The sequence below is a fragment of the Chanodichthys erythropterus genome, chromosome 3, assembly GCF_024489055.1.
Source record: "Chanodichthys erythropterus isolate Z2021 chromosome 3, ASM2448905v1, whole genome shotgun sequence".
Taxonomy (NCBI): domain Eukaryota; kingdom Metazoa; phylum Chordata; class Actinopteri; order Cypriniformes; family Xenocyprididae; genus Chanodichthys; species Chanodichthys erythropterus.
The window spans coordinates 18636615-18649641 of NC_090223.1; the positions used below are offsets into that span (position 1 = coordinate 18636615).

The 13027-nt window shown below is 36.5% G+C and overlaps 1 protein-coding gene across 6 annotated transcripts in view; it reads right to left on the reverse strand.

Annotated features, from left to right (window-relative positions):
• Positions 1-8447: 8447 nt before the first annotated feature.
• Positions 8448-13027, reverse strand: part of foxk2b (forkhead box K2b) — a 50377-nt gene continuing 45797 nt past the window's right edge. For 3 of the 6 annotated variants that reach the window (XM_067381231.1, XM_067381232.1, XM_067381229.1), the window contains exons 12-14: positions 12576-12809; positions 12278-12490; positions 8448-10703 (exon numbers count right to left, since the gene is read on the reverse strand). In XM_067381231.1, coding sequence (XP_067237332.1) covers positions 10501-10703; positions 12278-12490; positions 12576-12809 — 650 coding nt within the window. In that variant the 3' untranslated portion in view covers positions 8448-10500. The remainder of the gene's footprint in view (positions 10704-12277; positions 12491-12575; positions 12810-13027) is intronic. The other 3 variants (XM_067381230.1, XM_067381235.1, XM_067381236.1) reach the window with 3 other exon arrangements.

A 13027-nucleotide genomic window follows, 5' to 3' on the forward strand; every position in this document is an offset into this window, starting at 1 on the left:
AGGGCTTTAAATGATACCAGACAAGTAATAAGGGTCATATCTAGCAAAACGATCGGACATTTTCTAATATACAGTACAGTCCAAAAGATTTTTAATGTTTTTAAAAGAAGTTTTGTCTGCTCACCAAGGCTACATTTATTTAATTAAATATACAGTAAAAAAACAGTAATATTGTGAAATATTATTACAATTTAAAATAACTGTTTTCTATTTTAATACATTTCACAAAGTAATTTATTCCTGTGATCAAAGCTGAATTTTCAGCATCATTACTCCAGTCTTCAGTGTCACATGATCCTTCAGAAATCATTCTAATATGATGATCTGCTGCTCAAGAAACATTTAATGTGTACAATTGTACAAAATATTTGTGTACAATATTTTTTTCAGGATTATTTGATGAATAGAAAGTTCAAAAGAACAGTGTTTATCTGAAATCTAATCTTTTGTAACATTATAAATGTCTTTACTGCCACTTTTGATTGATTTAATGCATCCTTGCTGAAAAAAAGTATTAATTTCTTTAATTTCTTTAAAAAAAATAAAATAAATAAAAATTCTTACTGACCCCAAACTTTTGAACGGTAGTGTATAATGCTACAGAAGCTTTGTATTTCAGATAAATGCTTTTCTTTTGAACTTTCTATTCATCAAGGAATCCTGAAAAAAAAAATATTGTACACAAATATTTTGTACAATTGTACACATTAAATGTTTCTTGAGCAGCAGATCAGCATATTAGAATGATTTCTGAAGGATCATGTGACACTGAAAACTGGAGTAATGATGCTGAAAATTCAGCTTTGATCACAGGAATAAATTACTTTGTGAAATATATTTAAATAGTACACAGTTATTTTAAATTGTAATAATATTTCACAATATTACAGTTTTTTTTTACTGTATTTTTAATTAAATAAATGTAGCCTTGGTGAGCAGACGAAACTTCGTTTAAAAACATTAAAAATCTTAGTGGTTCCAAACTTTTGGACTGTACTATATATATATATATATATATATATATATATATATATATATATATATATATATATATAGATATATATATAGATATATATATAGTTTAACCACAAATGCTCATCTTGCTCTGCTCTTCGACGCGCCACACATTATGTAATCAAGTTGGAAAGGTCACGCGTGACATATGTCGAAGTACTGATCCAGTGTCTAGAAAGCAAACGTGCAAAGATTAAGTCAAACCGTCTTTACAAAAAAGGTAAAACAACGATGTTGGATGATTTTGAAGTTGGAGGAGAAATTTTCTTCCTTCTACGTCACACATGACCTTTCCAACGTGATTATGAAATGTGTGGCGCATTGCAGAGCAGTGCAAGATGAGCATTTATGGTTAAAAAGTACATTTATTTATTTTATTTTTTTTAGAAAATGAGCGATGGTTTCTCTAGATCAGACCCTTATTCTTCGTCTGGGATCGCGTAGAGTCATTTGAAGCTGCATTTAAACTGAAATTTGGACCTTCAACCCATTGAACCCCATTAAAGGCTACTATATGGAGAAAAATCCTGGAATGTTTTCCTCAAAAACCTTCATTTCTTTTCGTCTGAAGAAAGGCAGACATAAATATCTTAGATGACAAGAGGGTGAGTAAATTATCAGGAAATTTTCATTCTGAAATGAACTAATTCTTTAATGATGCATTAAAGTTGCACCACCATATAAGAAAAAATCATCCTTTGGTAAATCATAATAATGAGACAAGTAGTTGAAACATGTTGAATTTAAGAGATAAAAGTCGTAATTGACATTTTAGGTCAAATTTATGATGTGTCATCATAATTATGACTTTTCATCTTTTAATAACTTCTAATGTACTCATTTTGACATATTATAGTTATGACACAGTTATAATGGTGTCATAATTATGACTTTATATCATAATATAATTTACCAAACTATTTTTTTTTTTTCTTATGTGAAAGAAGTGGGCCATACATTTGTGTCTTGTTCACACAAAGTTATCATATGACTTTTGAAGACTTCGTATATGTACATTATGAAACATTTATGGTGCTTGGAGATCTAAATATTCACTTTGATTACATGAAAAACAGTTCTGTCTAATGACACACTCTCCGTAAACTCACTTCTTCTGCCGTCGGCACACCAGCATTACTGGACGAGAAAGCCGACAGACACAGAATAGTGAGAAATACATTCATTTACATCCTGGAGTCTGACATAGATAGAGGCCAAGTTGTTTGCAGATTTGCTCTAACACACATCTGCTGCTCCAGAGCGCCTCCTTGAGGGAGTCTGAGGACCTGCATCTTCATCCGTTTCCCTCTGACCCAAGAACATACACAGACACAAATTTATCCCAGTCACACCACCTGCGCCCAGTGCATAACAGCAGCAGAGAGAGCTAAAAACAGGTGTAAGTTAGTATTAGCTGATCCCAACCAAGCTAACCTGAGTCTCTTTCATAATGTAATCTCTTCACGGCCAGCTTGGACCTTCGACGGGCCCGAATTACACAGACTTACACACTCCAAACACAAAAGAGATTGTTGTTCTGCTTTGTGATTTCAAAATAAGGATCACAAGGGATCAATCAACGAGCTAACTGCTGAAAATAGCTGATAAACACTGGAGCAATTGTCAGCGGTTATGATTGTTGAGCGTGTGTTGTTGTGGAGGAGGACGGAGAAGCACGTACACGCTCTCTACCACTTCAGGCTTCAATATATGGACGAGAACGACGACTAAACATCACCATTTATTAGGATTTTCATGGGGAATTATCATCAATTAGCAGTTACTCAATAAATCAGTGTCATGAAATGTTGATTTGTGGAAAACAGCTTTCTTGACTCTTCTATTCCTATTGATTTCTTGAGAAATCTATTCCTACCATTTATTAGTGAATTTTTGCAAACAGATATACGTAAACTAAGGGGTGGTTTACACGACACCCTTTTCAACTAAAAAACTTTATGCATTTTGGCCATTCATTTACATTACAGTGGCATTTAGGGGGCCTGAAAATGCAAACTTTTGAAAACGGGTTTCAAAGTGCAAGGGGAAAAAAATCCCCAGGAAGTGGTGAATTCACGCAGTCTGTGACTGACAGGATGTTAACAGCTGGTCTATGTAGTAATTACAGTACATATGGCTTACCATCTGAAACTTGTAAGTAGTAGCAAGTTTACATGGCTGCTCACTTTAACGTTAACCTATAAAAATGTGGGCTATTGAAGTGTTCGTGTGGAGTGGGAAAGCTGAATAATAGCATGCTCACTGCATGACAGCTAACATGGAGGCGCCGGTGTGATCACTTGCACTTAAAATACTCCATTTTTGGTCATACAGATAAGAGTAATACGTCTTTTGAATTTGTGAAGAGTCTACTATTACTAAGGTGCACTCACAACAACAACAAGACAATGTACTGTTGTAAAATAATAAAAAGCAAAAGCGATTTCTGCCGTCTCTCTCTGTAAAGTTGAGCGTGCAAAAAACAACGAAAACTCTATGTAAACTTGCCTCATACACATGAAAAATATATCTATAGAAAGCAAAATGTCTACTTTTAAATGAACCAATTCAAATGGAAAACAAATATTCTCAGGTTATGTAATCCATTATGAAATGTACATATAGGCGTGTCCACTACTGAGGAGATGCTGAGTCAGCATCGTCAATTTCGTCACTGCAGCCCAAAGTACAGAAAATACTAGTTTATCAATTAATTATTAAAATGTTAAAGATACCTCTTTGCTGTTTTCCCCCGACACATTCATAATCATTACTTCTGCCGGTGCGCTGTGACAAGTTTTATGCGTGCGCTTGAACGCTGATTAAGCTATGCAGGCATTAAAGGCTCTTTATTATGATTTATATGGTTTGCTAATAAACAAGTATGAACGACTACTAGTCAACCAGAAAAATCTTTAGTCAAGAGCAGCGCTAATTATCTGTTCAGTCTATAGACACAGGGTTGCCATGTTTTCACAACAAAACCCTCCCAATTGCTACTCAAAACTAGGCCATAACTAGCCCAATCACATTTCAGTGGGGGTCCCCTGGTAAAAATTGCATTCCGGGGGATAAAATCTGTGTTTTGGTGGGGTTCCCCTGGTAAAATTTGCATTCCAGATGCTAAATATAATGTTATTTGGGGCCGTTTTAACCCGCGGACATGAAAAACAACACGCGGCAACAGTTTAAAAGTAGCCCATTTACGTGGGAAACCGTGGACTTGGCAACAACGTATAGGCGTGTAGTGTTTCTTTCCAAAGTGACAACGCCAACTACTGGCCAGGCATGAATAATACAGCTTTTTAAAATTGTTTTTGTGGATCCGTGTGAATGGGGAACATTTTGACAATATTGTACATGAAAAACGCTAAGGAAAAACTTTCCCTTAATGTAGCGACCTAGAAAACCCCAATTTTCCAATATCATAACACTTTTTCATGGAAGTGAAAACCTCATGTATCCTTGACAGATATAAATTTATTGACCTCAAATACTAAAAAAATACCCAACAACAACAAAACAAAGTATTACCATACCATGTTCATAATGCCATGACCTCAAATACTAAAAAAAATACCCAACAACAAAACCATATTATTACCATGGTACCATGTTCATGATGCCTTAGTAACAGCATGATTCATTTTTGGAAGTAAAAAGGATCTGATATAGATTTGACATTTACTTCAACTAAATGTAAGTATAATACTGAAAATGGTACATTTCCACAAAAAAAGCTATTACCATGGTATCGATACCATAGCACTTTTTTGAAAATGAAATATTAACCTCAGCTACAGACATAGAGACTACCTAAATTTAGTGACCCAGTATACTGAAAATGTTCGACTAAATTGCCAAGAAGCTTGTTAGCAAAACAACAGCGAGATAATCAGATTGTGGCTGATCCCTTGATGACCTCTGTGTCAGGGGTCAGAAACAGGGTTGTGGGCTAGCAGAGGATCTAGATTAGTCTCAGGATAAAATAGCTTTTAAAGCACTATGAGAGGATCTACAGGGGGTCGGTAACGAGATTATCGCTATCAGGAAAAGACTATATTCAGATACAAAATGCAGATTGAAAAAGTAAAAAATCAAGTAAATTTCATTTTCACAATGGACAGTGTTTCAGAGCAGATTTACAGAAAATTATGATGTTAATATTTATGCTTTCATAATATCTTAATGCCTTTTTGTAGTAGCATTTAGCAGATTAGAGCTGTGCGATAAACAATCAAGCAGTCGAGATTAGCTAGTATGTATCACTTTACATGAGTATAATGTATGCAGGTAAAGTTGGATATACAATTTTATATGTAAAACTGAGATAATATATAGCTTCACATGAGTATACTGTATCCATGCAGGTAAAATTGGATGTACTATATATCCAAATTTATATACTGAGCTGTGCGATAATAGTTACGTTTACGAAAATGTACGTTTAGATTTGTTATATAGTATATATGTAAAGCTACATGATAGAATAAAAAGTTGGCTATAGTAGTTATAGGTTGCATGAACTAATATTCAGTATTTCAATTCAATAAAATGATTTTGAACAAATATTGAATCAAAAGCATTTTATATCTTTGCATTCCGTATTTTTCCGAATTAGATTTCATTTCAGTGCACTTTTTTTGAACCCATTTTGCATTAATTCACAATTTTCCCAAATCTGAGCACATTTCAAGTCAAACAAATTGCTTTGTGGGATACATTCTTCAATGTACTGTACTCAGTTTTATACTTGCTCATTTTGACAAATGTAGGTCTTCTATTCCACATATACTGGAAAGCTGCATAAAGAAATCGTATGAGAAGTAAGTTATTCCAAAACGACTTGAGATTAAATATATTCACATTTTGATCATTTTAATTCATGCTTAAAAGTTCCTCTTTTACAACAGCTGAGCAAAACATTTCAATGCATAAAACTGTCCGATACCTGTCCAGATTTTCTTTCAATACGTGACCAGAGACATCCAGTCACTTCTGCAGCAGATGTGAGTTTGTCATGAACTACCATAGGCAGTTCAGCTCAAGGTCTTGCTTTATTTAGAGGAGACACATTTGAAAAGGTATGATGGAGACCGATGCTAGCGTCTGACACACACACACACACACCTCAGGTTCTGCTTCTCTCGTTTCCTCATCAGCATCACTCAGCTCCCGGTCGCCATGGCAACACCTCCCACGTCTGTATGCCAGTGAGATGTGTTCATTAGAGGCTTAATTTGCCTCCCACTGTCTCGCTTTCTATCCTATAGCATTACCTCTGATCTTCAGTCTACTGCTGCCTTTTCCTGTTGTCTGAGGCTGCAATAAAGAAGAGTATTTCATCCTAAACTGCATATAAAGCTCAAATTAAGTGTTCATACATAGCCCATTCATTTGGCGCTCACTTTACTAATAGCGTCTAAAGGGGTTACATTCAAAATACCCTCATGCTAAACTCTAGAACGCGCAGATTCATATTGGAGTGACTGGATTTTGCCCGCGAAATTTTGCCGCGCAAGGGTGTGTGACCGCACCTCAACTCTTAAAGGATTAGTTCACTTTCAAATAAAATTTTCCTGATAATTAACTCACCCACAGAGGGAAGGCGTGGACTAATCCTCAAAAAAATCTCGAAAAAAAAACAAACAAAAAAAAAACAAAATCACACCATACTCTCAGGTTCAATACTACATTTATTGTTTTAGCATTTCAAATCACTTTTTTGTGAATGCAATGGCCGTTGAAGCTGCAATATGCAGAATCTTTGGACATGTGGTCTTCACATCACAGCCGGTGGAAATAATCGGGATAGGACTCAGGAAGAAATCATGTTCATGGATGCGATTATTAATGTTACTTTAGTATGAAGCAGAGCAGGAGCGAGTGTTGTGGAGCTGAATGAGGAGCTGGAGCGATTGTGCAACGCCGCGCGCAGCTGAACTTTTATTATGACACAGTCGCCAGCGCCACTTCCGCTTTTCCAATCATGAGTATGAGGTAACACAGCTCTGTTTATCATATTAGATACATTTGAGTGTTGAAAATAATGTTATAACATTACTCTGTGCGTTCGCTCGGCGGCTGCTGTGAGACACTGTTGCACACTGCAGTAAGATAGATCGATTTTAGAATATATTAAATGCTGGATGGCTTGTGTTGATAAATGGCATGCAAATAATTTTAATACGTATGATGTAGAAAATGCGGTATTACTGTTACTAAAAATAAAGCTGCATCTGATTATGCTATGTTAGCTACTTCACAAAATAGTGTTTTTCTCTGAGGCATGGTAAAGCGTGGTACTCGCAAAAAAAAAATAAATAAAAAAAAATAAAAAAATCAAGAATTAAATTTAAACAATAAGACTAAATGTGTTGAGCTATATCTCAACAATTAATTTTCTGTCTATAAATATATAAAAACAGTTGGTCCCTTGTCTATTAAAACATGTATATATTAAAGCGTCTTCTACAAAATAAAACCAGAAACCGAGGGTAACGTGGGTATGACGCCATTGACAGGTGACTCCTCACACGTCCCGGAGCCTTGGTTAAAATTGCAATTTTCTTAAGATTTACAAATAGTTGCAAATATTTGGAATATTGTAAGTACTCAAGTGAACAAAATATATAACACTGACCTAGTGGTTTTTGGATATTTTACTGCAAAATTCTTACATATTGCACCTTTAACACCAAATCTTAGGCTGAACAGACGAGAGGCGTGTTGACGCCATCATGCATGTTTAAATTCAGCCTGTAAAGAGGTCAAAACTCAACAAGGAGAGGACGGGTCCCTCAGGAGAGGCGTACAGGCCAATCAAATCATCTTTACTAGCAGTGCACTTAAGAGATCTGTATTCTCTCGAGATTCACCTTATGAAAAGAGGTTAAAAGTTAAACTATTTGCAGTGTGCATTAAAAAAATCTAGACCAGATTAACAATACAGCAGGTGTTAAGATCATCTGTAGGACGACAGGACTTGAAATTCACCTTTTCATACTTAATATCAGAAGCCATTTGAGAGTTCTGCCACATTACAACCTAGGGACGCTTACACACCAGCGCCACACAGTGGTCAGCTGAGGAACAGCCATATTTCTAGTACTCGCTTATTTCAATGTCTTCAGCAATATGAAAATTGATTATGAATATCACATCTTATTAATGAGAATAGGACCATTATTTTGGGACATTTAACTAAACTTATTTAATTTTGCAATTACTGTGTTATGCAACATTCACACAGGAAGTTTTCTTGCTTTTAAAAACCACAGATAGAAATAGCAACAGAATGAACAAAATTCAATATTTAAACTAGTTGTTGAATTAGTGTTAGTGATCTTAAGTTCACTAATGTATAAATTAATGTTTGATTAATTAGAGAATATTTAACAACATCATGTGGCGCCAATGGTGCGACAAGCCAGAAAAATCTTGGCTTAAAATGAATACAATGTTTCCACAAAAATATGAAATGTGTTCAACACAGATAATAATCAGATATGTTTCCTGAGCATCAAATCATCATATAGGAATGATTTCTGAAGGATCATATGACTGAAGACTGGAGTAATGATGCTGAAAATTCAGCTTTTGATCACAGGAATTAATTACATTTTAAATATATATTACAATTGAAAACAGTTACTTCAAATTGTAATATTTTAATATTAATATCTTGCTGTATATTTGATCAAATAAATGCAGGCTTGAGAGTATAAGAGACTTTGTTAAAAACATAAAAGCTTTGTATACACCTCTGCAGACAATATAAATCATCTAAATTTTCCCACATGAGAAATTGTAAATGCACATGTATATAATTTAACAGAAGAAAAGACAAGAACATCATAAGTGTAAGGTTTTAAATTAATTTATAAAAAAAAAAGCATTGACCCACTGAAGCAGAACAAACAATCATATTTTTTTTTTTTGCTTTTGTTTGAAACATATATAATCAGTCAGACTCGTGGGCCTGACAAGAATCAAATTAAGCAGACACAATCGGCCTACACCAATACAGCCTAAAAAGAAAAGGGAACAAAAAGAAAACGGGGAAAAAGTAAACAAAACAAAACAAAACAAAACAAAACAAAAAAAGACTAATCAAGTGCAGATCTGGTCAGATTCAAAGCAGGTTCTTGTTTTTTTTTTTTTTCTTTCTTCTTTTTCTCCCAGATTATGTTTAAATCGACAGATCAGGTATGTTTGTCTAGTCCGTTACATGCAAGGTGGATGAAAACAGTTCAACTACACATGGAAATGACACGTCCACTCGAGCATCTGTGCAAGTATGAAAATATGTCGGTGTCACAAAGTCGGATTTAAAAATAAACAAAGGAAAAACATAGGAAGGAAATACTCCATTAATACATTTTCTCCATCTTAGAAAAGAATCTACACTTAGTTTCACAGAACAGAAAAGAGACACAGTCCAGACGTCCCACATCCTCTTCTGCTCGTATGCTGCTGCTTATATATCGTTATTGTTATTATTACTTTTTAAAACGTCTCTATAAATGAAAACACGCCCAGATCCTACGCTCCACATATGAACGACAAAATACTGCATATTATCCACTACGACGATTGCAGGGGATTGTAGGGGATGCTGTCAGGCTAGCTGCCGAAAGTTTAGGAATATCTGATGTGTTTTGGAATATTTTGATCCCTTTGGCTGAAGACAGTCTCCACATACAGCCCTAGTATGCACTATAAAAAAGAAAAAGAAAAAAACAACAACCTATTTGTGGTTCATGGTGTGTAATTCCATTCCAGGACATCCTCTTGGCTTTTCACCCTCCGCAATCTGAATGCCAAACTTGGAATGTTGGATCGAAGCCCATGTTCCGCTGTCAGAGATCCAGATTCCACAAGCGGGAGTTCTGGAATTCTCAGTCTACTGTGAACACCACAAGGGTTCTGGAGGTTCTAGAATCTTTCGGGTTCCGACGGTCCAGATAGGATCAACATCTGCGCATCCGGAGGGCATCGCATGTCGCAAAACATCCGGGACAGAGCGCGTTTTTTTGCTTCCAATTTTGGCCGCGAGTTGCTAAATATCAGAATCCAAGCCAATCAAACGCCTCCAATCGGGCAACATCTGCAGGGTCTGTGAAAGTCTGTAATAAAATGCCCAGTTATGGACCAGATGGCAGTTGCTCTTGTGTTTCGAGGTGTGAGTTCTTGTTCAATCGGGCTCAAGTCATAAAACAGAAAAACAGGCAGCTGGTTGCTGCGGAAAAAAAACATATTACAACAGTAACGGACGGTATTTTATGCGTTTGGTTTTCTTTTTTGACATTGGAATTCATTTTTGCTTCACTTGAAAGGGTTAACAGCGGTTGTCCAGCCTGAAAGCCTTCAGTTTTGGCACCGTCAGCTGGATGGAAGAGAAACCGTGATGAGAGAACGAAGAAAAAGGAAAAAAAGAGAAAAACAGAAGGAGGGAAAGTGGTGGTGGTGGTGTTTAATGGGTAACTAGTTGTGGTTGCCGTGTTGGTTGGTGGAGTCTGTGTCCGCAGCGGTTCCGTTCGGGTTGGAGGTGATTTTCTGTTCTTCATCCTCAGTTTTCAATCGTTTGCTCTCCGGCGACTCGCTCGCTTTTTCACCGTTCTGCCGCTTCGTGGGGAGAGAGGCGGACACCGAGGCGTGAGCGGCCAACATGTGTAATGGACTCGACACTGAAGACAAACAGAGAGAGACATTAAAAATAAGATTCCCTCCCAAGTCTTAAAGTCATAGTTCACCCAAAAATGAAAACTATCCCATGATTTACTCACCCTCAAGCCATCCTAGGTGTATCTTCTTTCAGACAAACAGTTTACTTTTATGATGGATGGATGCATTTTTTGGGGGCTTCAAAATCTTGACCCCCCTTCACTACCATTATAAAGCTTGGAAGAGCCAGGATATTTTTCATATAACTGATTGCGTTTGGCGGAAATAAGATAGGATGGCTTGAGGGTGAGTAAATCATGGGATCATTTTCATTTTTGTGTGAACTATGCCATTAAATGTTTTCCTTCACCCAGTCAAAAAGTACTTTGATGCCAATTCATCTGTCACTTGGTAGAAATTTGTCAAATTATCACCTTTATTTTACTTTAATGTGTGTATTTCTTTTGTTGTTGTTCACTTTCACACACTCACACACACTCACACACAGTCAAACCAAAATTTATTTAGACACCTTGAACATTTTCATTATTACAGTTTATTCACTATAATTAAAAAAAAAAAAGGTAATAAAATATGACTAGATCTCAGAGTTAAACTCTCAGAAAAAAAAATTGATCTTAATTATGTTAGATAACACCTAAAGAATTAGTTCACTTCCTGATAATTTACTCACCCCCATGTCATCCAAGATGTCCGTGTCTTTCTTTCTTCAGTTGGTTTTTGATGAAAACATTCCAGGATTTTTCTCCTTATAGTGGACTTCAATGGCCTCCAAACAGTTGAAGGTCAAAATTACCGTTTCAGTGCAGCTTCAAAGGGCTTTAAATGATACCAGATGATGAATAAGTGTCTTATCTAGAGAAACCATCACTCATTTTCTTAATAAAAAAAAAAAATATACATTTTAACCATAAATGCTCATCTTGAACTAGCTCTCTTCTTCTTCTCTATTTGAATTCCAGCACTGTAGACACTGCTAGGTGTATTACTGCCCTCCACAGGTCAAAGTTTGAACTAAATTGTCATATACAATATGCTAATGCAAGTATATAACAATTAGTTCAAACTTTGACCTGAGGAGGGCAGTAATACACTTAGCAGCGTCTACACTGCTGGAATTCAAATAGAGAAGAAGAAGAAGAACAAGAGGGGTAGTCCAACATGAGCATTTATGGTTAAATACGTATATAATAAAAAAAAAAAAAAATTAAAAAATGAGTGATGGTTTCTCTAGATAAGACTCTTAATCCTCATCTGGTATTGTTTAAAGCCCTTTGAAGCTGCACTGAAACTGTAATTTTGACCTTCAATCGTTTGGGCTCCATTGAAGTCCACTATATGGAGAAAAATCCAGGAATGTTTTCATCAAAAACCTTCATTTCTCTTTGACTGAAGAAAGAAAGACATGAACATCTTGGATGACATGGGGGTGAGTTAATTATCAGAAAATTTTAATTTTAAAGTTGACGAATGCTTTAAGCAAAACATGGTCAGGTCAAAGTGTCTAAATAATTTTTGGTTCCACATTTTTATCAATATTATATTCCCTCTGATTACATTAATAATAATGGAATACCTGAGTTAGCCTGGCTCTGTATCGCCGTGGCAATGGGCATTACATGAGTGCCATTTTGGGTGATGGCTTTGATTGGCAGTTGGTGCTGGCCCAATGGGGCTTGTTGCACAATGGTAACCGTTTGAAGGGGCGTGGCTGTGGTGCTGCTCTGAATGACCCTATTGGCTGAGCCTATAGAGCCGTGAGCGATGCCAGGAACTGACTCTACCTTCACTAAAGAGAGACAGAACACATGTTCGTTACAATCATTATCTGAATAAATTCAAATCAGTTCAAGTTCCTTGACCCAACTCCTCACCTTTGACCTCCTCGTACTCTCCGTTCTCCAGCGGTTCTGCTTTGATGGCGGGCTGCAGGCTGGTACTGACGGCCACCGCAGGGATCTGATGCACCACGTGCACCGTCTGCATCAGCGGCTGCGCAGAGGTGGAGGACGTGACGGGGGTGGCCACAGCGTATGTGACGGGTTTGATCGTCTGCGTTAACGGACGCTGGACCGCAATCAGAACCGGCTGGGTGGTGATGGGAGACACTGAGAGAGAAAACATGCACTACTTAGTGATCTTATGTAAACTAATATTAGAGCTGCATGATTTATCGTTAAAAGACCACAATCTTGATTCAAACTGCGATCTTATTCCTTAATGACAAGGATTCGCCTGTGTCTGTTAAACATACAAATCTCTGAGAAAGCTGTTGTCATGTATAGGTATGAAACAGCATCACAAACAGTCTTTTCAACCACACAGT